The sequence below is a fragment of the Dromiciops gliroides genome, chromosome 1 (assembly GCF_019393635.1).
Source record: "Dromiciops gliroides isolate mDroGli1 chromosome 1, mDroGli1.pri, whole genome shotgun sequence".
Lineage (NCBI taxonomy): Eukaryota > Metazoa > Chordata > Mammalia > Microbiotheria > Microbiotheriidae > Dromiciops > Dromiciops gliroides.
In genome coordinates, this window is record NC_057861.1 from 40,316,798 (window position 1) to 40,342,080 (window position 25,283).

General features: G+C 41.4%; 1 protein-coding gene across 12 annotated transcripts in view; it reads right to left on the reverse strand.

The window, feature by feature from the left end:
- The window catches only part of RIMBP2 (RIMS binding protein 2), a 522,092-nt gene that overhangs the window by 317,082 nt on the left and 179,727 nt on the right, over nucleotides 1–25,283 (reverse strand). For all 12 annotated transcript variants that reach the window (XM_043966745.1, XM_043966763.1, XM_043966824.1 and 9 more), the window contains one exon: nucleotides 9,376–9,513. In XM_043966745.1, coding sequence (XP_043822680.1) covers nucleotides 9,376–9,513 — 138 coding nt within the window. The remainder of the gene's footprint in view (nucleotides 1–9,375; nucleotides 9,514–25,283) is intronic.

The window sequence follows — 25,283 nt, forward strand, 5'->3', positions numbered from 1 at the left end:
TTTACATTTAGGGAAACTGATATCCAGAGAGGAGAAGTGATTTGCCCAAGGTGACAGAGGTGGTCGGTATCAGAGCCAGGATTTGAACACCAAGGTCCTCTGACTCTGAAACTATTCACCCCCTACACCACACTGCCTAGAATACACAAAACAGAATATATAAAGAAAAGAATATATGGAATATGGCAAAAGATTTGTAGGCCATAAAGAAGAAAGTACATGCAAAGTAAGTCTTGGGGGGAGCATTAACATCTGGGGGGGTCAAGAAAGGTGTCACATGGGAGTTGGTATCTCCCCCCAGGCCCCACCACAAGGCAGGAAACATAGATCATTGATTATCAGACTTTAAAAGAACTTTCAAAATCATCTAACTCAACAGCTACATTTGGCAGTTGGGGAAACAGAATCCTACATGTGTTAGGCGACTTGCTGAAGGTTACCCTAGGGAGTGAGAGTCAGATTCAGGTTTCTCTAACACCAAGTTCATTGCTCATCCCACTCAACCACGCCCCTTCTCCTTAAGGAGTCACTTAAGAAATGATTGCTGGAGGGGGCAGCTAGGTGGCACAGTGGATAAAGCACCAGCCCTGGATTCAGGAGGACCTGAATTCAAATCCGGCCTCAGACACTTGATACTTACTAGCTGTGTGACCCTGGGCAAGTCACTTAATCCTCATTGCCCTGCCTCCCCCCAAAAAAAGAATGGTTAGGGGGGAAAAAAAGAAGGAAATGATTGCTGGAGCAAGGATAAAACTTACCTGTCCAAGAAATGGGATGTGCACACCAGCTTAGTAAAATGATCAGCTTTACAGCTTCTTATTGCCTTCACCTCTCCCTAGATTCTACTCTGAATCAACCCTATCATTAGCAACCCCTCTTAACGACCTACTGACATCATCAGTCTCTTGGCTACACCCTGTATCCCCAGAGGAAGTCAACCGTGCAAACTCTCAGAAGACATTGACATTATCCCATCTCATGTCTTAGAGTCCAACTATTCAGGAATATCCCTAGTGAATTAAATATGGTTTTCAGGGATTCTAAATGTCACATTTTCCTTAAGTGAGATCAGAAGAGTTAATTTTTTTTAATTCCCAAGAACATTATGTGCTTAGAAACATAAAAGCAATTCTTGTCTGATGTGTGTCTATCAGTGAGCAAAGTCATGTTGCCATAGGGATCAGACCTATACCATGTCCACGAGTAAAAATTAAACTATATCCGTTGTTGTGTCCCCTTATCAACATCCCTTCCAAATCCAAAGCACTTTAATTTATACACAGGGAGCTAATACTCTTTGTTGATTGCCACCACCCCTAGGAAATGTTTCTGTTGCCTGGTTACTAATGGGTAACCAGTGCAAGGCCCAGTTAGAGGCTCCCATTCAAAGACTAATGATAGGAAATGAGGGCTGAATAGCATCTATGGAGACTTGGTCCCCTGGATAGCTGCATTCTAGACTTGTAGGTTCTTTCTACCCCGAAAGAGAGCTGGGGGGCGGGGGAGGGAGGGAACAAAGGATAAGCATGGAGCAGATGTTAATGCCTGCTCACACCTGGTGACATGATGTATTGAACAGAGTAAAGTGTGGACTTGGAGCTGGGAGGTTGGGTTCTGATCTTGCCTCAGACCCTCACTAGCTCTGTAATTTTGGGCAAGTCACTGAACCTCAGTTTCCTAATCTATAAAATAGGGGTAGTAATACTTTCATTCCCCCATGCCATAGGGTTGGCATGAGGAAAGAGATCACAGGATCATAGATTGAGTGCTAGAACGAACCTGTAAGGTCATCTGTTCTACCTCCCCCCCCCATTATACTATTAAGGAACACCTAAAAAAGTTAAGTAGACTTGCCCAAGGTCACATAGATATTAAATAGAGGAGTCAGGATTTGAATTCAAACCTTCTGTCTCCAAATATGGGGCTCTTTGCACAGCATTAAACTATAGAAATGTGAATTACTAGTATATAAAGTGTCCCAAAAATCTTAGTGCAGTTTTGGAGACACAATATAGATTTTTAATGGTCCAGGTAAGAAAAGACTAGGTCTAAGGTCCCATGCCAATCAGAGAAGAACCAGGACTGTAAATAGGACCTGTGCTTCCAGCCTGAGCAAACCAGTTATCCAGTCTTAGGAAGGAAGGAAGGAAGGAAGGAAGGAAGGAAGGAAGGAAGGAAGGAAGGAAGGAAGGAAGGAAGGAAGGAAGGAAGGAAGGAAGGAAGGAAGAACAATCAACCTTGAAAGAAGTACTAGAATGGACTTTGACAGAGCATATCCTGAGAATGGGCCTGTTTCCTCAGTAGAGCTATCCCAAATTAGAATGGGCTGCAATGGAAGGTTGTGAATCTCTCCTTACTTTAAATACTCAAGCAGCAACTTGCTGACCACTTCTTGGGGACATGTACCTCCTCTACTCTAACTCTGAGAATCCCTAGCTTCATTCAAGAGTTAGTTCAGGTGCTACATCCTATGTAAAGCCTTACCCATCCACTCAGTTGTAAATGTTCACTCTCACCTTATGTAACAGGATTTCAGTGTGGCCCACACTCACGCATAGCCTAGATGAGATGGCCAAATCCTATCAGCAAATGACCCATCTTTCTTATTCATTCTCATCCTAGGCTCTAGGGTAATTGATGGCTATGTTCTGATACTTCCACATTAGAGCACCGATAACTTCTTATTAAACAATCAATTGTGAGCACCCATTTCAGTTAATTAAATAGTAGTAATTTAACTGAAAAAAAATCTCTTCTAATAAGCAGTTGTGCTCCCCCTCTCCCTTTCTCTCCCCTCCCTCTCTTCCCTTCTCTTCCTCTCTGTCACTGTCTCACTATCACTTTCATCTTTCTTCCTATATTCCTTTCTGTCTCCCCTTTCTCCTCTCTCCATATACATTATACATCTATATGTACTATATGCATATGTATATAATAAAATATGTGCTTAAATAAATATCAAAGCTACTTGCTATGTAATTTATTAACACAGTGACAAAGAATAAAGGTAATAGGTACTAGACATGTGATTTCATTGGTATAAAGAACTCCCTGGTGATGAAACTCTGTATATGAATGCAGGTAGGCACATTCTCTGCAGCTTATAGCCTTAGGTGCCTGCAGAATTAAGATGATTTCAACAGAGTAACACAGAAAATATGTCAGAAGCAGGACTTGAACTCAGGGCTTCCTAGATTTGATGGTGGCTTTTTATCCCCTGTAACACACTGACTCTTAAATAATAGCAATCTTTCAGCTGTGAAAAAGAATCACTGCCAGATTCTCCTCTGACAATTACTGCTTCTCTTGACTTTTCTTTACTTCTGGAACACAGTTCCACCATTCAGCTCTCAGGATAGTAGCCAAGGAATGTTTCTTCACAAAATAAAAGTTGATACAGTTCTCTCAGTATAGAAGTTCTTTTCATCTTTTTCCTTTCTGTACTTCATGAAGCCATCTTCAGCTATAACAATTAGCACAGAATCCAGAATAAAGTAAATTGCTAGTCTCTCAAGATTTATTTGCCTCTTAAAGACAGAGTAACAATTCCTATAATCCTCAGAGAGAGGCTATTGAAGATGGTGTTATACTCCTTGGAATTCCCATTTTCTTTCAAGGCTCAACTCAGGAATCATCCTCAGTCCCCTCAATTGTCCCCTGTAGTGTTCCCAATAGAATGGAAACTCATTTAAAATCAGGGATTGCTTAGGGGAAGCTAGGTGGCACAGTGGATAAAGCACCAGCCCTAGATTCAGGAAGACCTGAGTTCAAATATGGCCTCAGACACTTGACACTTACTAGCTGTGTGGCCCTGGGTAAGTCACTTAATCCTCATTGCCCAGAAAAAAAAAAATCAGGGATTGGTTAGAAGTTTTATTGATGTCATTTTTTATGAATGAAAGAATAAAAAAGCTTTTATTAAATGCATACTATGTACCAAATACTGTGTTCCAGAATAGAGACTTACAGCTAGCAAGTTCTTATGAAATCTTTGAAATGAAAAAAAAGGCCATAGATCTAAAGCTGGAAAGGATCTCAAAGATCATCTGCCCCAAACCCCTCATTTCACGCATATGGCAATCGAGGCTGAGGGTGGCTAAGTTACTTGTCCAAGATCACAAAAGCAGTTCATATCAGAGGTAGGTCCTTGACTCTAGAGTTAATGGGTTCACTTTCTATTTCTATTTCTATTTCTATTCACCTCCCTATTAAAGATGAAGAAACAAGGGACCAGAGAGAGGAAGTGAATTAGCAAGAACATCCAGTAAATTTGTGGCAAAGCTGAGACCAAGCCTGATACTATGAGAACAGATTTCAAGACCTCCTGAGCATTTTTCACTCCTCCTGCTGCCAGATCTATATTTGGCCCTGAAATTAAAAGAACTAAAGCCTTGTGTTTTTCTTGACTAGTATATTATAGACAAGACCTAGGACAGCACCAAAGAATCATGCATATACAGAATAAATGGCAAATTTTGATGGAAGAACAAGAAAGCCTATCCTGCTTTGATTTCTCTCTCCAATTTTTTAAAGTAAAGGGAATTTAAAATCCTTAATTGCTCTAATGATGAAGAATGGTGGCATCAGGGGCTGCTTTCAGGGAACATTTCCTCTAGAAATAACATTATGTCGAGACGGTCAGTCCTGAGGTACAGACAGATACGGAGCCCTGGAACCTGCTAAGAGGAAAGCAAAGAACTGGTCTGATAATGCTTCTCCAACTTTTATTCTGAAAGACCAGCTCCTTGAGCAGCCAAAGAACTGTTCCCACAATGCCCTAGGCCAGCCTGAGAGCAGATTCCAAATGGATGCCCCGGCCAGGATGATGGCAGTGTGGCTGCCTCCCACCCACAACACAGAAGGGCTTGGACCGCTACTTCTCTGGGAATAGTTAGCAATTCAAAGCACTATGTTCTCCAAGGAGCCCAAGGCACTTTGCAGGTGCTACACAGGACTTGAACTTGGAATGCCACAGATCAGATCCTAGCTCGGCCACTTATTCCCTTTGTGTGAGATCTGGGGCAAGACCTTTCCCCTTTCTGGGCATCACTTTTCACAAGTATAAAATGGACGAGGTGCTCTGTAAGGCTCCCTCCAGCACTAACCGTCTGTGATTCATAGGTAATGGGATTATTTGCTATTGTTCTCTCCTTCACACCCAACCTGTCACCTTGCACAGGTGGCCTCCCATGTCTGGGATGTCTTCTACAATCAAAGGAACATAGAGCTGGAAGGGACCCAGAAGCCATCTAACTCAACCCACTCATTTTATAGATGAGATTAAGTGACTTGCCCAAGGTCATATAGAAAGACTATGAAATCAGAGCCTTTGACTCCAGAACCACTGACCAATTATCCATTGCAGCATTGTCTCAGAATCTCTAGCTTCCTTCAAAGATCAGCTCCCTGAAGCTGTTAGTACTCTCTACAGTGGTGAAGTTACTTTGCATATACTTTGTATATAATTAAAGGGTGATGGGTAGAATGGAGTTCTAGTCTTGCCTCTCCTCCATACTAACTGTGTGACCCTGGGTAAGTCCCTTATCCTCTTGGTCTTCCAGGCATCTCTCTAAGCATGTGATCAGTTGCCAGTGGGCATTGGCAGAAGCGGTTTCCTCACCAGGAGCAGCCTATTGACCAGTGATGTTAGACTCAAAGAGAAACATAGGCCAATAAACCATATGTAAGGATTCCTGAAGGCCGAATACTGGCTTTTAAAAACATTGGGAGAAACTAGGTGGCATAGTGGATAGAGCACTGGCCCTGGATTCAGGAGGACTTGAGTTCAAATCAGGTCTCAGACACTTGACACTTACTAGCTGTGTGACCCTGGCCAAGTCACTTAACCCTCATTGCTCAGCAAAAAAAAAAAAACCAAAAAACAAACAAAACAAAACAAAACAAAAAATAACACATGTTAATAGTACCAATGTTCTGCTGTGTTTTTATTTATTTTGGCAAATGCCATCAAATTACATTTCAATTTAGTTCTGAAATCACTGTGGAATGATGTTTGGCCCCTCTGTCCTATACTAATTAATCAATCAAACAAACATTTATTAAGCACTGACTGCATGCCAGCTACTGCAATAAGCAATCGAATACCAGAATCTCAGAATTTGAGAGTCAAAAGGACCTTCTCCAATCCACACATGAATGGAATCCCCAATCCAGCTGACAGAGAAGTGATCATCCAGGCAATACTTGAAAACCAATTAAGGAAAGGGAACCACCCCACACACACACTCCCAAGCAGTCCATGCCACCTTGGACAGCTCTAATCTTGACATCAAGTGGAATTTGGCCTCTTTGCAGTTCTCAGACGACTGAAGCCAAATCATATGTCTAGGGTCTTCTCCACAGGACAGCCCTTCAGATACATCACTATCATGTCTGTCCTGAGTCTTCCCTTCTCCAAGCTAACCACACCCATTTCCTTCTACAATGTAGATACTATATATCTACATTGTAAATGTATATGTATATATCCTCATGGTGATAAAGACAAATTTCTCTCAAACTGAGGAAACTCTTCGAAATATACTTCTGTCTGCCCACACACACACACTTCAACCTCTAATTAAACATCTAAGCACCTCCAGAAGCAATTAGTCTGCCTCCCAATTTGGAAAGTCACATACTGGGCTCTCTCCACCCCCCCCCCCATACAAGAATCATTCAGCATTTCTACCCTGAGACATGAGAAGCTAAATTTAAATGAGAAAAAAAAATAAACTTTTAATGATGCATCTGCAGTTCAACACAGCCAACATTTTATCAAAAAAAAAAAAAAAGATCGGCCAATTCCAAATTTAGGAAGAACTCACATGCACTCATCAAGGCTTTCTGATGCTTTCAAAATGGGAACAGAACTCAGTCCCAATTAGACAGTTTGTGACACATTCCAGAAAAAAAGTGGAAAATACATTCTCTGTATAACTTGCCCGCGACCCAGGGAGAAGAGAGAGAAGTTTCCAGGCTGTGTAAGCTGGTGTTGAAAGAATGACTTTTTTCCCCCCACATTCATAGAATCATAGAATTTCAGATTTGAAATCGACAAAGGCTTCCTTCTAGTCCAGACTATAGCATGAAACTGTACTATACCAGGAAAAAGAATCCTTTCAGCAACATATCCAACATTCAGGGCTTCAGTAAAGGCAGCCCACCACCTACCTCCAGAGGTTCCCCATCCCACTTCTGGATGGCTCTCATTGTTAGAAAGGTTCTTCTTACCTGGATAAAATCTACCCCTAGTTCTGCCTTCTGGAGCCAAGTAGACCAAACTCTTAATCCTCCTGCCACTCGATAAGCCTTCAGATACTAGACTACAATTGTTTCTTCTCTTCTCTGGGCTAAACATTCCTATTTTCTTCAACTGTTTGTTCTTTAATATGAACTTGAGTCCCTTTTTTAACTTAATAGGGTTGTGTTAGAATCATATGAGATCATGGCACAGTGGATAAAACACCGGTCTTGGATTCGGGAGGACCTGAGTTCAAATCCGGCCTCAGACACTTGACACTTATGAGCTGTGTGACCCTGGGCAAGTCACTTAACCCTCATTGCCCCACCAAAAAAAAAAGAATCATATGAGATGAAAGAAAATAATGTATACAAAGTGCTTTTGTAATATTTAAAGCTCCATAGAAATGTGAATTATACTATTATTATCATTCATTTTTTTTAAATGTTAATAGTATCTTAGTTACTCTTCACATTTCCCTACTTATCAATGTCTTTCCTAAACTGTAGCATCCAGAATTGAACTCAAGATTCCAGATTTGCTCTGCCCAGGGAAAAACCATTACATCTTTATTCTGGGATGTTCTGCCTCTCTTAATGTAGCCTAAAGTCTCATTAGGTTTCTTGGCAATTCCTCTTTCGACAAACCACTTCCATGAAAGCTCTGCTAATGACACACCTTAGAGGGCTGAGGATCACTATGAGGAAGTATTTCATCATTGCAGATGTCCAGAAGTAGCTGGCACAATGCTCAATTTAATTATATCAATGATTATAATGATAATGATGGTGGCATGATGATGATGGAGGAGGAAGAGGGCAGCGATGATGCTGATACAATTTTTAAATGATCTTCCAAGAAACTCCTCTCCAGAAATCCTGACTAATGAGACTTTGACAAATTAAGTTTATGCTTTTTCATAGCTGGACAGAACACATTCTTTCTTGCTCCTCTCAGAGAAAATAAAGAAGCATTCAGGGAATTTTATTCCTCAACCCTTATAGCTAGTCCATGCAACATTTATAGGGCCCATGCATGCAAATAATAAAAATAATAGCTGATATTTATATAAGGATTTTAGAATGGAAAAGAATTTCACATCTGATCTTGTGTGAGGTCCTCAGTGACCAAATAAAATAAGTTCAATAGTCATTATCCCTAATTAATAGATGAGGAAATTGAGACATGGAGAGGTTAAAGTGACCTGCCCTTAGTCATGCAGGCTAGTGTCAGAGAGGAGGGATCGGAATCTATGTTTTCCTGACTCAGAGTTTAGTACTTTATCCACCACACCAACTAGGGTGTTGTTGGGCTTCTGACTGTGAATCCATGAATCTGGCCCACTTTTGGCATTAAGGAAAAACTGCCCTAGGCGAGGCTCTAGTGAAATTAAGCATAGCCTTCTTCTTATAGAGAAAAAATCTGATAAACCATCTATTTGCAATTGTCTTGCCCAAGAAAAATAGACACCTGAAAATGGAGGGCAGAATCACACATAAACAAAATGGGAAGATTCCTCTCTCTCCCAGCAAGTCAATGGGCTTGGGTCCTTGCAGCTACTGCCTCCAACCTGGAAAAGTCCAAGCAGTGGGCTTTCCTACCCAGGCTGATTGGTGTGTGCCCTCACTGCTGTCTGGGGGAACCCCTCACTTTCTTATGATAATATAAATGAGCCTTTTAAATCCTGCTGTGTTGGAACCCTGGGCTTGAAAGCATTTTACACATACAACAGTATAACTAAGCATGGTATCCCCAATCAGGAAAAGAAGCATAACTATATTCTAAGCTTTACACAATCAGGATACTGTCACAAGATCATAGATTTAGACCTGAGAGGGCATCAAATCCAAGTCTTTTATTGTATAGATGAGGAAACTGAGGCTGGTAGAGGTTAAGTGACTTGCCCAGGGTCGCATAGTAAAGGACTAAGGTGGTATTTGAACATAGGTCTTCCCAATTCCAAGTTACTATGGCTGTTCTAGGGGGAGTTCGCATCAATCATCACATACACAAGAAACCCATTCCAAAAGTGGACAGACACAGATCTTGGGCATGGGTTCCATCCAGTTGATTCCTCTGAGAGGGATAACCAAGAAAAAATGAAGCCAAAAGGAAAACAAGAGAAGACTTACTGCAAGGCTCCAATGGTGAGGATCTAGATTCAGAGCAGGTACATGGGCTGGGGAAGTCTGTGGCCGCTCTTCTAAAAGTCGGAACTGACCAAAGGCTTTCTGGGGGACTGCAGGCTGCAAGTACAGATCATTTCTGAACTGTGGGGAGGAAAACAGGTACAGGTCACCAAATAGAAATTATTCAACCTATTTTTTTCATGCAGAACACCGAGATCTATGGATTTGATATACAATAAGTGAATGAACTTGTTAGAGTGACGGAGCTAGTAACTGTCATAGGCAGAACTTGAACTCCAGTCTTCCTCAATCAGTCCAGCACTCTATCCATACTAGTTATGCAGCTACAATAGAAATGAGTATTATTATTTTTTTAATCACTGCAAAGGATTTGCACAAATGCTGAACCAAATGTTTCATATCTTCAGGAGTCCCTTTCCTATCACTAGAAACTTGCCCAAAGGAATAGGTTGGAGGACCAATGACTATCAGCAGTAACTAATAAAGTATCCTTAAAGTCATGGGTTCTAACCCTGCCTCTGATACTTATAAGCTGTGTGACCATGGGCAAGTCTCTCTGAGTCTCAGTTTACTCATTTGTAAAAGGTGGATAACAATATCTGGAGCCACTACCTCCCAGAATTGCTATGAGGTTTTAATAAGGTATTGTATATAAAGCACTTTACAAACTGTAAGGAATTATATACATGTCAGTTACCATCACCATCATTAGCTGTAAGGTATTCTGGAATCTGGACAGAGACCAACAACTCATTACTTAGCCAGAGTTTCCTTTAGAAGCATCTTTAATTATGCAAGCACAACCAGAAGCCAAGTGGATTATGGGCTGTCTGATTATTGGCTGAATTAATTGATAAAAATCAATAAACACTGGCAAGTTAGTTAAAGCAAATGATCAGTCATGTCCCATTTCTCCCCAATAATTCAGGGGCAGTAATCTCCATTTTCCATTAACCCTTCATATTCCCCTCATTAGCCATAACATAATAGAGGGCTTAGATACACACTCACTCTCTGTCTCTGTCTTTTCTCTGTCTCTTTCTCTCTGTCTCTCTTGGTCTCTGTCTGTCTGTCTGTCTCTCTCTGTCTCCATCTCTCTTTCTTGAACTCTTTTCAATTTCATCACAATAATTTGGTAAGATGAGGAGGATATACAGGGGCAATGGAAGGTACAATTCTTTCAAAAGATCCCAAAGCTACCAGTCCACTTTCCATTCCCAAACTATTCACAATTTTCAGGGAGGAGTGGAAGAGAGGATCCGTGTATGAGGGAAGGAATTCAGCAATGAAAAAAGCAGAAAAGGCACCCAAGCACAAACATTTATTAAGCACCTGCTATGGTCCAGGCATTCTACTAAGTGGTGACGCATTCAATGATAAAAAGAAAACCCTTCCTTTGGAGAGATTATATTCTACAGGACAGACAATATCAATTGATCAACAAAGATTCATTAAATATCTACTGTGTGTCAGGCATGGTTCTAGGTGATGAGGATACAAAGAAAAAGAAGAACACTTTCTGCCTTATTTTCTAATCATTCTAAATAATTCTAATGAGGGAGACAATATTGTTGAATCCAGGTATATACAAAATACATATGAAATAAGCATATGGGAGAAATTAGAGGGGACAGCAGTAGCATGGGAAGAGACTAGGATGGCACTTGAACTGAGTCTTGAAGGAAACCAGGATTTCCAAGAGTTGTGAATGAGAATGCATGAGGGAGAAAACCAGTACAAAGACATGGAGACAGGAGATGGAGAATTGTGTGTGAGGAACAGTAAGGCCAGTGTATCTGGACTCTGAGATCAGAACATAAAAGTTCCGCTATGGGGCAGCTAGGTGTCGCAGTGGATAAAGCACCAGCCCTGGATTCAGGAGGACCTGAGTTCAAATCTGGCCTCAGACATTTGACACTTACTAGCTGTGTGACCCTGGACAAGTCACTTAACTCTCACTGCCCCAACCCCCCCCCCCAAAAAAAAAAGTTCTGCTAGTTTTTGCTAGGATTACAGGATTCCAAGATGCAAGTGACTTTAGTGATCATCTAGACCAAAGCTTCTTTTTTTTTTTTAATTTTTATTCATTTATTTTTTATTTTTTGCAGGGCAATGGGGGTTAAATGACTTGCCCAGGGTCACACAGCAAGTAAGTATCAAGTGTCTGAGGCCAGATTTGAACTCAGGTCCTCCAACTCCAAGGCCAGTGCTTTATCCACTATGCCACCTAGCTGCCCCCTAGACCAAAGCTTCTTAAACTGTGGGTCTTGGCCCCCTATGGGGTCACATAACTGAATGTGGGGTTTGTGAAAAATTTGGCGACAATAAAAGGCTATGTATAACTATTTTATCTGCCTATATACCTACAGTCATGTAAAAATTCCTCGGGTAAAAAGGGGTCATGGGTGGAAAAAGTTTCAGAAGCCCTGGTCTAGGGCTTTACAAATGGGGAAAGCGAGGTCTAGAGAGGAGAAACAAGATCCCACAGCCAGTAAATAACTAAGTTGGGATTTGACTTTTTATTTTATTTTTGGTGAGGCAATTGGGGTTAAGTGACTTACCTAGGGTCACACAGCTAGTAAGTGTTAAGTGTCTGAGGCCAGATTTGAACTCAGGTCCTCCTGACTCCAGGGCCAGTGCTCTACTCACTGCACCACCTAGCTGCCCCCTAAGTTGGGATTTGAATGCGGATCCTCTCACTTGAAATTGACTCTTCTTTCTAGAGCACCCGCAGTACTTAACCATGTCTCCTTTTTCTCTCCTCGGAGTTGTATAGTATAGTATATTAGAAATATAGTATAGTATAACAGAAATATATAGAATAATGGAAGGAACCCTGGGTTTGGCGTTGGAGCCATCTGTGTTTGAATCCTGGTTCTGTCACTCCCTGCTGATGTGACAGATCGGAGCATCCCATGATATCCTACAGAGCTGGAAGAGATCTTAGAGGTCAAATCATCCAAGTCCCACATTTGACAGAAAAGGAAACTGAGGCCCAGAGGGAATGAACACGAGGATGGAGAGGGTGGCCTGCTGGAAGATCTGGGTTTCCATTAGCACAAGAAGATGATAAAGAGTGGAAACCTCCAGTATAAAGGGGAATTTGTTGTTTTTCTCTGCCAAGAAAACCTCTGAGGGGTCATGAAGAGTCAGACACGGCTCGGCAACAACTTCCTGACTCCAAGTCCAGAACTTTGTCCCCCAGGCTGCTAATCTCTCCTTATGCCTCAGTCCTTTGAAACCTTTTCATCCTCACCCCTCCCTTTCATCTAGCATCTCGACCCTGGCTTCCCTTCTCAGTTTTTGCCCTATGATTGACCAATTCAGCCATACAGTATGCAGGGCTCTGAGAGGTTGTAGGATTTTCCCTGGGTCACACAGCCAGTAAGGGACACAGACAGACTAGAAGCCAGGTCTTATAACCTCATGCTGCCCTCCTCCCATAAGGAAAATAGGCCCTGCCTCACCAAGGGTGTCAGGAGAGTTGGTTGGGGTTTATAAAGCTCTTAAAAGATGAAAGAGGTCTCTCTACGGGAAGTGGGAAGTGTGGCTATTATTAATTCAGAAGCAGTCGACCCAGCAGTGCCTTGGAGGGGTTGTACAGAACCGAGCCCTAATGAATCAAAAGCAGAGACTATTGAACTATCAAATGCCACTTCAGACAAAGTTTTAATTAACAGAGCTGATCGGGCTACCCTTGGTCTAAAAATAAAGATTTATTGATGTATTTTTACTGCCTGTCATAAACTACCTGGAGAAACATAAAACACCACCCACCTGCTCGCCTCTAGAAAAACACTGTCAGCTCAGAGCATGACATGAATTCTCCTGCCCCAAGGAGGGGGTCTGGCTTTCAACCACTTCCTGGGATACATGGGGCCCTGTCTACTTCATCTACCCATTTGTGGCAGGATTTTTTCTACACAGAGAAGATGAAAACAGATTTATTGGTTGGAAGAGACAAGCAGGCTTCCTGGCCTTCTGACACCGAGCAACAGGCCCACGTCCATGAATTTCTAGCGTAAATAGGAGGGACACTCCAGGAAGGATGATTTGGAAAAATAACGTTATTTATTTTCTCAATTCTCTGCAAAGTTTAAATAGCTGGGTCTTTGTGTTCTGCTTAAGATTGTGCTTTGTTTTGTTCTGTTTTGTTTTGTTTTGTTTGCCTAGCACTGGGATTCCTCCGCATATAGAGCTCCCTAAGTGAGGAGATTCTTCGTACTAATAACGATCAATGACTCTTCTGCCACTTAGAGTCACAGAGATCTGCTTGGAACCCTGATAGGCAAAGTAACTTGTCCAGGGTGACATGGCCATTAGATGTCAGAGGCAGAATTAGAAGCCAGGTCATCAGGATCTGAACCCTGGACTTCAAAGCAAAATCTCTATCCTTGGGGTTACATGGCCTCTACAACAAAAATAATACAATTATTTCTAATAAATTACTATGTTTGTTGTTGTTGTTGTTCAGCCATGTCTGACTCTTCATGAACTGAGGTTTTCTTGCCAGAGATACTGGAGTGGTTTGCCATTTTCTTCTCCAGCTAAGGAAACCAGGACAAACACGGTTGAGTGACTTGCCCAGGGCCACACAGCTAGGAAGTGTCTGAGGCCAGATTTGAACTCATGAAGATGAGTCTTCCTGATTTCAAGCTCAGCGTTGTATCCACTGAGCCATCTACTATTTTATATTACATATTTTATTAGAAATTAAACATATTAAATTGTTTGATTATAAATTTTATAACAAATTATGTTATATATTTTATTTTAAATCACATATAATAAATTATTTTATATTATATTTTGTTCTCAAAATATAATGAATTATTTTTATTCTTGTAGTTGTTGTTATCATAGAAGAAGCATGTTGTATTGGGCAGAAATCTGGCCTCAGAGTCACAAAGATCTGAGTTCAAATTCTGTCTCTGACACATACAGTATGGCCTATTCAACCCTAAACAAGATACTTAATGTCTCTGGGCCTCAGTTTTCTCCTCTGGAAAATGGGGATAAGAATAGCACCTACCTCACTTCACTATCTACCCCCTTCTTTGTTTCTCTCTCTCTCTCTCTCTCTCTCACACACACACACACACACACACACACAAAATATCTCTCATCTCTCCTATCTCTCTTCTCTCTCATCCCTCTCTCCCCTTCTCTCTCCCCCACTCTCCTCTCTTTCTCTCCTCTCTCTTCTCTTACTCTCTCTCTCTCTCCCCCCCCTCTCCCTCTCCCTCTCCACACACACACACAAAATCTCTCATCCGCCTATCTCCTAATATATATATATATATAAAGCACTTTAAGTACCTGAAAGTGCTCTATTAAATTAGCTCACTAATTAAATTATTAAATTGCTCTATTAGTGATTAGGTATTAACGTCTCAGTGGCCAAAGACTCTTAAATTACAAAGGAGCTGCTGATTTGCACTGGTGGAGAATTTCCTCACTGGAAGTTCCCTACACTAATAAAACCATAGGTCAAACAACACTCCCCTCCAAAAAATCCTGACATTTATACAGGGTGTCCCAAATGTCTTTGTGCTGTTTTTGTTATTAAACTTTAAAACTGTATTAAGGAGGCAGCTAGGTGGCACAGTGGATAAAGCACTGGCCTTGAATTCAGGAGGACCTGAGTTCAAATCCAGCCTCAGACACTTAACACTTACTAGCTGTGTGACCCTGGGCAAGTCACTTAACCCTCATTGCCCTAAAACAAACAAAAAGACAAAACAAAACAAAAAAACTGTATTAAGACTTTGGGGACATGCAAAGCACCTTATACACATTATCTCATCTGAACCCCCAGACAATCCCCTGAGGTAGTTACTGTAAGTATTGTTAGCACAGATGAAAACACTGAGGCAGGTCCTTCAGGCACTATTTAGCATCCTCATCTTATAGATGAGCAAGCCCAGACACAGAGTTCCTGTCAGAGGTGGAATATCTGCACCCAGGTCTTCCTGATTCCCAGCCCAGCAGTCTATCCACACAAGGTTGCTTCAAGGTTCCCACGAGACTGCATGTTGAAGAACTTTGCAAACCTTAAATCTCTATAGAAATGTTGCTGATTATTAGTAGGAAATAACTGGTCCCCTGCCCAGCCCCTGGTTAAGGACCGGAAGAGCGTCCAGTACTAGCCTGCTTGTAACATGATGCTGTCTATCAGACAGAGTCAGAACAAAATGTTGCCTTGAGAGGACAGGATTAAATGTTTGAAATGTGAGTCAGGAGTCCCCCCTGAGGAAGCAGGCCTTTGCAGAAGTCACACATCCCCTGGCCTCAGGCTACAAGAACCTGCCCCTAAATCCGTCTAGACTGAACAATCTCTACCATCTGAATAGAGATCAAAGAACTGCAAGGCTTTATTTACAGTTAGAATCCCTTCCTTTTACAGATGAGGCCCAGACAGGTGAAGAGGTCCTTCATAGCCAGGAAAGAGGAGAGGTAAAATTATAATCCACGTTCTCTGCCTTCAGATCCACATTGGAATCATAGATCTATAGCTAGAAGGGACTGCAGGGACCATCCAGCCTCCCCTACCCCCACCCCTACCCCAGTCATTTACAGATGAAGAAACCGAGATAAGAATCATGAGGGTCAGGATTTGAATCCAGCATCAATGCTCTCTGCCCAATACCCCTGCTGCTTCCCTTCCTTCATTTTGTATCACAGCATCAGCCCACCAGTCTCGCCAGATCTGCTCCTTCCCGGAAAATGCTAGTACTTACAAAATGCTGGCTGTAATCTGCGGCTGCGACACACTCCTAGCCGCCCAGACCACATGAGTTCTCTCTCTCAGACCTGAGCCAAGGAAGTGTCTGAAGCCCAGCCCTTCATGCACGCAGGAGGCCTCTCAACCTCCTAAGCTAGGACTCTCTCTGCCTCTCTCCCTGGAAGGCTAGTTACTTATTCATGTGCTACCTAAGAGGGACCAATAGCGTCTTTGTATCAGCTGAATAGGACAGTAATTCAATCCCCAAATGGGAACAATTCAACCCACGCTATATCCGTCCTAATGAGGCATTCAGATAAAAGGAATACTTTTTTATCTTCTTGAAGTTGCAGTTGTTCATCTGATCTCCAAACTTGTAAAACCTCTATTCTCACAAACAGGCAGTGGGTAAACATGACAGAGAGGGCCCCCCCTTTCTCTGTTTCCCTCTTCCTCCCTCTCTCTGTCTCTCTCTCTCTGTCTGTCTCTCTCTCTTTCTGTCTCTCTGCCTCTGCCTCTGTCTCCCTCCCTTTCTCTGTCTCTCTCTCTGTCTCTCTCCTATCTCTCTTCTCCCTCATTCCTCTCTCCCCTTCTTTCTCTTCTCTCTCTCACTCTCCCTCCCTCTCTCTTCTCTCTCTCCTCTCTCTCCCCTTTCACTCTTCTCTCACACACACACACAACCTCTCTTTCCTATCTCTCTCCTCTCTTACTCCTCTCTCTCCCCTCCCTCTCTCCCCTCATCTCTCCCGTCTATCTCTTTCTGACTCCTTCTCACTCCCCTCCTCTATTTCTGTCTGTCTCTCTCTTCCCTCTAAGCCCCCAAATCAAAATCTCTTTTTAAAGTTCTTCTGCCTCCTGTGTAGAGAAGGGAACCAGGGAAGTGAAGGGTGTTTATGCCCTCAAAGGAGATCAGGGAATCATAGCACAGTTGCAAAGGATCTTAGAGGCCATCTAGTCCAATGCCCACATTTTACAGATGAGGATGAGGCCCAGAGACATAAAATTGGAATAACCATGGGATCTCACATTTAGAGCTGAAAGGGACCTTAGAAGACATTTATTCTAACACACTGGGGTTTTTGTTTGTTTGTTCATTTTTATTTTTAATAGATGAGCATTTCACAAAATCCTACTTTTATTTTTCAGGAAAATCAACAAACATTAAGTGTGTACAGTGTGCCAGATGCCACACTGGAGCTACAAAGACAAAAGGGAAATCTTCCAGTCCCTCAAGGAACTTACATTTTATGATGTTATTTACCCAACAGAGGAAGAATAGCTTGGCTTGGCTCTGGCAGACTGGCTTCTGTTCATTTCCAAGTAAATATTTAAAACCCAAGAACTTTATAATCTGTGCTTATAGCTTTGATATAAGGACAATTCTTTAAAAGCATTTTTTTTTTTGGCCAGGCAATGAGAGTTAAGTGACTTGCCCAGGGTCACACAGCTAGTAACTGTCAAGTGTCTGAGGCTGCATTTGAACTCAGATCCTCCTGAATCCAGGGCCAGTGCTTTATCCACTGTGCCACCTAGCTGCCCTAAAAGTATATATTTCTTTAAGAGGTCTTAGGTCCCTATATCTAGAGCTGGATGAGACCTTAGAAGCCATTTAGTCTAACTCCATCAGATGAGGAAACTGAGGCTCACTGAGGCAGCTTAAGTGACTTGCCCAGGGTTGAACAGCTACTAAGTGCTAGAGTCAGCATGCAAACCCAAGTTCTCTGGCTCTAAATCCGGCCCTCCTTTGCACACTGCCTCCATCCCATGGATTCTAAGTCTAAAATGTCCCTCTCATCTGTATAGGCCACCAAGCTAGCCCAGGTCCTCATCACTTAAGGGCTCATTGATTGATCAAATGATATAACATCTAAAGGGCTTTGAAAACCCTAAAGAGCTATATAAATGTAAACGTAGTAGTAGCAGTAGTAGTAGTAGTAGCAGTAGTAGTAGTAGTAGTAGCAGTAGTAGTAGTAGTAGTAGTAGTAGTAGTAGTAGTAGTAGCAGTAGTAGTAGTAGTAGTAGTAGCAGTAGTAGTAGTAGTAGTAGTAGCAGTAGCAGCAGCAGCAGCAGTGGCAGCAGCAGCAGCAGCAGCAGCAGCAGCAGCAGCAGCAGTAGCAGCAGTGGCAGTGGTATTGGGAGTGGGAATGGTGGGAGTTACATAGTGGGAGGGAATATCTATGGGCAATATAGGAAAGAGTTCTTAAAGGGTAGTGAAATGGTACAGACTCTTTGGAAACTGAGTACCAGGACTAGCACTTTTGAACCTCTCTCCCTTCTCCATCCCCTTCTCCCCACACATATAATCAGTCAGAGTGTCTGTTTTCAAAGATGACTTTTTCAACCCCCAAACAGATCATTTACAGTTTTCATTAATGTCTGTGTCCCTGGTGCCCAAAGGTAATGGGAAAGGCAGAAAGGGGAAATAATCTCACACAGCAAGGAAGGTCTGAGATCAGGAGCTGAGGATATGAGGTGAAGTGATAGATTAAGAAGTTGAAGCCATATCCTGGTTCTAAGATGAATCATGAATAACAGAAGTATGTAATTCAGACCTACCCCCTTGGGCTATTGTGAAGAAGGTACTTTGTAAACTTTAAAATGTTATTATAAATGTTAGTTATAATTATTACTAGTATATAGAGGGACTGGATCTGTGATTTCTGTATTAGTGGGAACTCCTAGACAAGGAAGCTTCCTCTCCTAATTCAGGTAACACCTTCTCTGAAACATACATATAGTTTTTAAAAGTAGCTTGGAGGGGCAGCTAGGTGGCACAGTGGATAGAGCACCGGCCCTGGAGTCAGGAGGACTTGAGTTCAAATCCAGCCTCAGACACTTAACACTTACTAGCTGTGTGACCCTGGGCAAGTCATTTAATCCCAATTGCCTCACCAAAAGAAATAAAAATTTTAAAAAGTAGCTTGGAGCACCATGAGGTTGATTGACTTACCCAGAGTTACATGGCCAATATAGTATGTGTTAGAGATGAATTCAGTACCTAGGTCTTATAATAATCTTTCCTCTATCCACCACACCACATTGTCTCTCATCATTATTACCTATAAGATAGCATTATCATTAATGTATTTGCTAATTTTATGATTATCACTAATAATAATTGTTATCAGATCCCAATGGAGATAGCCTAGGACCCCAAAACTACAAGCTTTGGGAATAGCATTGCCCCTCCCCACCCACCCTTAATCACTGGTCCTCCAAATAGCCCAGCCTCAATAGCCACCACTCAGGGAAGAAACTCCTCTGGAGAAGAGATCATTCATTCCCACCAATTGCCACTCACAGGGCAGGCAAGCCTGCCCAGCTAAAGCACCAAGACATGCTGAGGGAGGTAGTATGTGCCAGACAAGTCAAACCATCACCAACAGCTCAAACACCACCTCCCCTCAGATCCCAACGGGAGCATCCAGGAGCCCAAATGTAAGAGTCTGGGAATAGGAGCACTTGACTAAATAGAAACAGGGGGCAGGGATATATTCAGAAATGAATGAGATAGAAAAACAAAATTTATCAATAAATTAATGTGAAATCTATTTAATGGATGAATGAATAAAAGAAGCAATATGGACATTTCATCAAGGAGATATAGCTATATGTACATACTGTAACGATTGGAATGACGCCACCTGCTGGATACTTACTGTAGAAGAGTTCTGCCCATGAAGCAAAGGTCTTTGAGGGCAAGACCAGGCTTCAGGAAGTGACGCGGACTAGTGGGAGGAGGAAGGAAGAGACTGGCGCTCAGTCTCGCGCTCTTTCCTCTGGACTCTGGTGAAGAAGGGAGCTAGAAATGTGCTCTCCCTTTAATAGATAGAAATCTAGGCCTTTTTCTCTCTCTTTACCAAATTCTTATTCTCCTTAATAAATGCTTAAAAGTCTAACTCTTGCTAAAGCTTATAATTTATTGGCGACCACTCATTAGATATTTTAGACAGACTAGCTAGAATTTTAGCCCTTAACAATACATATATACATATACATATACATATACATATACATATACATATACATATACATATACATATACATATACATATACATATACATATATATATATATATATATATATATATATATATATATATATATATATATATATATATATATAGGTGGATTCTATCTTTTTTAGCCCTTCTCACATCATACCTTGGATGATCATCTGTGTACTTCTCTCATCGCTCTACTGGACTGTGAACTCCTTTACGAATGGAACCACAGTTTTCTTGTCTTTTTTTAAATCTTCATAAGTAGCAGTGAAGTGTAATAGAGAAATGCATTTAGTAGTTAAGACCTGCATTCATGCCCTGCCTCTGAAAAAGACTGGCTGAGTGACCCTGAGCAAGTCATTAAAGTCCTTTTCAGTCTCAGTTTCCCCCTTTGCAAATTGGAGCTGGTAATACCTGTTGTGAGATGTAGCCTGATATAGTAAATGGTTCCTTCTCTTTTCGTGCCATTACCACCCCTCCTTCTTCACCAGAAGATTAGATGCATCTCCTTGAAACATCCTAGATTGTGATTGGACAGCTTTGGTCTTGCTTGATTCCAGATCTTCACAGATCTTTCTAGACATGTCTCCACAGCCAACAATCCTCCTAGCTTCCTAGCTTCCCTTCATATGTTGTTATCTCTCATTAGAATGGATGCTCCTTTACATGTATAACCCATATCTGATTGTTTGCCACCTCAGGGAGGAGGCAGGGGAGGGAAATAGGGATAAAAATTGGAACCTAAAACTATAAATAAAATGTTTATTACAAAAGAAAAAAATAATGTATTCTCCTTTAGGGCAAGGATTAGTTAGTATGCTTTTTAATTTGTGTATCCTTTTTAGCACAGTGCCCAGCACATGGGAACGCTTAATAAATGTTCCATCCATCCATCCATCTATCCCTATCTCTACCCTTCTATTCCTCTATACCCTATCTTTATCATCTATCTCTATACTTATATGTATCTATCTCTATATCCCTATCCTTACTTGTATCCCTTTCTTTTTCTTTGTTTCTTTTCTTTCTGTGTTAGCTAAATTGTTTGTGCTAGGCTGTACTTTTCTAAAATTATTTGCTACTTATATATTAATGGCTATTGTACCCATTTTGGTAGTAAGTAGTTATTATTAATTAATATTACATATTAGTAAAGTATTGACTGAGTGGCAGTTAGCACAAGCAGGAAAAAAACCCCAGAAGACCCATGCTATCTCCAGTCTCAAGACCTAAGCCATAGAGTGAGCAGACAGCCAGAGAACAAAAGAGACAAAAGAGAGGCTGACACTGATGTGCCCAGGGATTGTATCCCCCTTAGATAGAGGTGGGTCACCATACACTGATCTAAGCTAATTGGCTATAGCTTCATTCCACTGATTGACATGACTTGGGGGATGATCTCGAGAGGGTAAATTCCAACATTTAGGTCCTTTTCCCCCTAGCTAAACAAAAGAATCAATCTTCATTTCTTTTGTTCACCTGAACTCATCCCAGGCAGGACTTTCTGGGGTGAGGAGGAGAGACCCACTAAAACCGATGTCTGGGTTTCTCCTAGAAATCCATCATTAATAATTATTTTCTCATCTTTCTTTCTTTCTTCTTTCCTTCCTTCCTTCCTTTTTTTTTTTTTTTTTTTGCGGGGCAATGGGAGTTAAGTGACTTGCCCAGGGTCACACAGCCAGTAAGTTTCAAGTATTGAATTTGAACTCAGGAATTTGAACTCAGGAACTCCTGAATCCAGGGCCGGTGCTTTATCTACTGCACCACCTAGCTGCCCCCTCCTTTTTTAATATAGTCACCTTTCCATCTGTCTGTCTGTCCATCCATCTGTCATCTGTGATCTACTTAGCCATCTATAGAGTTTCCCTCGAAATGAGGAAGACCTGGATTTGGGTTCTCCCTCTAACACCTATTGGCCCCATAACCATGGACAAGTTACTTAGCCTCTCAGTGACCTAGGCAACCCTTTAAAGACTATATAATTAGAAATGAACTCTGATCTACATATATGGAGAGAATTCCCATGTTGAAAGGCCACTATCCAGATGAAATCATGGATGTGAACCAATAATAATAGTGATAATAAATAGAAAGACAGACAAACAGACATAGAGTGTATATATATATATATATATATATATATATATGAATGAATGAATGGTAATAATTTACACTCACATATATTATCTCTTAGGATCTAAGGCTAGATCTAGTATGATGCTGGCAACCAGAAGCTCTGGGTACTACCCTCTGACAACAGAGGCAGAGACCAAAAAGTATCAGAGCTAGTTGTAGGAAGTGTCTCATATATCATCATTATTCAAACAGCTCTTGTGCAAGTCACTTGAGGGACACAGGAGGAATGAATAGAATTATTATGGGGTTTAATTGGAACTCTGGAAATGTACCCCAAGGATACAGTCGTTTTTTCCATATAAATATTTTATTATTTTCCAGTTACATGTAGAGATAGTTTGGTGGGTTTTTTTTTAGTGAAGCAGTTGGGGTTAAGTGACTTGCCCAAGGTCACACAGCTAGTAAGTGTTAAGTGTCTGAGGTCAGATTTGAACTCAGGTCCTCCTGACTCCAGGACCAGTGCTCTATCCGCTGTGCCACCTAGCTGTCCCTAGAGATAGTTTTCTAATATTTGTTTTTCTAATATTTCTTATTTCAAATTTTCTCCCTCCCCTTGGGAGGTTATATATATACAATCACATTAAATATATTTCTGCATTAGTCATGTAATGAGAGAAGAATCAGAGCAAAAAGGAAAAACCTCAAAAAAGAAAAACAACAACAAAAACAATAGAAATAGTATGGTTCCATCTGCATCCAGATTCAACGATTCTTTTTTTCTGGATTTGGAAAGCATTTTTCCATCTTGAGTCCAAGGATACAGTCTTCCTGGAGAATAAAGTGTTCTCCCCCAAACCAAGGCTCCTAAGTTTACATTTTTTAATCTAACATCCCCAAGAATGTTTTCAAAGTGATTCAAGTCCACGAAGAATAAGAGAACAGGTTCTGTTTCCAATGAAGCAAAGCTTAAATTGAGAGAAAACAAAGAGAGTTGAATCTTAGGGTAGAATTGACCCAGCTGGTGATTGGAGGGTGAGCATTTCAAATGTACCATGCTCCTTTATAACAAGCCAGAGACTAGGAATCCAGGGATCACTGAGCCGGCTACCATGTTCCTTCCCCTTATTGTTGCTGAACATTCAAATCTCTTTCACCTTAACTTCAACAAAAGATGAGATAATCTCCTACCCTATGGATCTGCTCTGACTTCCTAGGATCTAGTTGCCTAGGCTGAGGCTCCCTGCCCTGGCCACCAGATCTTGCTGCCTCGTTCCCATCCACGCGAGCACCAGCTCCCTTGTGTCCCTAGCTTGCTCACCCATTCCTCCCCTTCCATTGTGCCCTTGGAAATCCAATTCTACTGTTACCAAACTACTCTTCGTATTCAACACGTGCCCTCTCTCCTTCTGGAGAGTTCAGCTCCTGGAGGACAGGCACCGTTCCATTTCTATCTTCGTATCCCCCGTGCCTAGTATATACAGTGGGTGCTTAATAAAAACACAGGGAATTGAAGTCATCCAGCCATTGGCTGAGCACCTTCAAGGACAGGAGACTTACTACCTCACAAGGCAGAGTGTTCCATATGGCTAAACACTTCTCTTCATTTTAGTTTCTCTATAAATCAGGGTTTGGACTGCTTGATATCTGAAGCCCTTTCCAACTTTGACATTCTATGTTCAAACATTAGGTGGCACAGTGGATAGAGCGCTGGCCCTGGAATCATGAAGACTCATCTTCCTGAGTTCAAATCTGGCCTGAGACACTTACCAGCTTTGTGACCCTGGGCAAATCACTTAACCCTGATTGCCTCAGTTTCCTCACCTGTCAAATGAGCTGGAGAAGGAAAGGGCAAACCACGCCAGTATCTTTGCCAAGAAAACCCCAAATGGGGTCACAAAGAGTGGGACACGATTGAAACAACTGAGCGATAACAAAGGCCCCTCCCAGTTTGGGTTCTATGCTCTAAGATTCCTTCAAATCCTAATATTCCATGTCCTAAGGCCCCCCCTTACCTCTGACATTCTGTGCTCCAAGAGCCTATCTAGCTCTGATATTCTGTGCCCAAGGGTTCTTTCTAGATCTGATGTTCTAGGTTCTAGGGCCTCTCCCAGCTAACATATTACATTTTAAGGACCTTTCCAGCTCTGACATTCTTTGCTCTAAGGTCTATCCAATCCCAGACCATTTCTGTTCAGCCAATACCAACAGAAACTAGCACTGACTGGGAAGAAAAAATGAATGGGACAGATGGAAGAACAACTTTCTCATGGAAAGTCAAGGGGAAGCCAGTGATTGGAATTAACCAGCTGAAGAATGAGCAAGCAAAGACCAAGCAAATCAATTTAGAAAACATTCACTTTGTCTTCCTCAAAGTGCAAAGTCAAGCTAAGGTTTCAAGAACTAGGCCTGATTTTTCATACAGATGATGACATCCATTACTTTTTGTCTGACAGCTTAAACCCTTTTGGACTGCTGAAGTGTAAATATTCCATAGAGTTTCAAGCAATATCGAGGATAGAATAGTACAGTTAGAGAAGCAAATTATATTACAATTTCTTATTTGCCTTGGTTATGGTACGGTGCCTTTAGAATGGTGGAGGAGAATACTGTGTTCTCCCTGTATACCTTGGAATCTCAAAAGGCACATTGAAAGAAAAATCCCAGAATGCTAGAGTTCTGGTTAAAAGGAACCTTCTAGAACAACCTGGACTTGAATAAAAATATCACCTCCCACATCTCCAGCAAAGGGCCACTCAGCTTTTGTTGGAACAAAAATATTTGATTGTATTGAATATTATCATTCATAAAAACATTAAGAAGAAAAACTTATTCCTTCAACAAAATTGATGTTGACAGGAAGAAAAGTTAAATATTTTCACTCTTCCTTTGGATTAAAGACTGATTTCAACTTTTTAGGTTAAGAAATTTCAAGACCTCTTTCAATTCAACAAGTTTTTACTAAGCACCTACTATGTGCCAAGCACTGCACTAGGCACTGAAAACACAAAGACCAAATGAAAAACAGACCTTGTCCTCAAAGTGCTTCCATCTTACTGTAGGTGGGAGAGGAGGGTGGAGTAGACAAT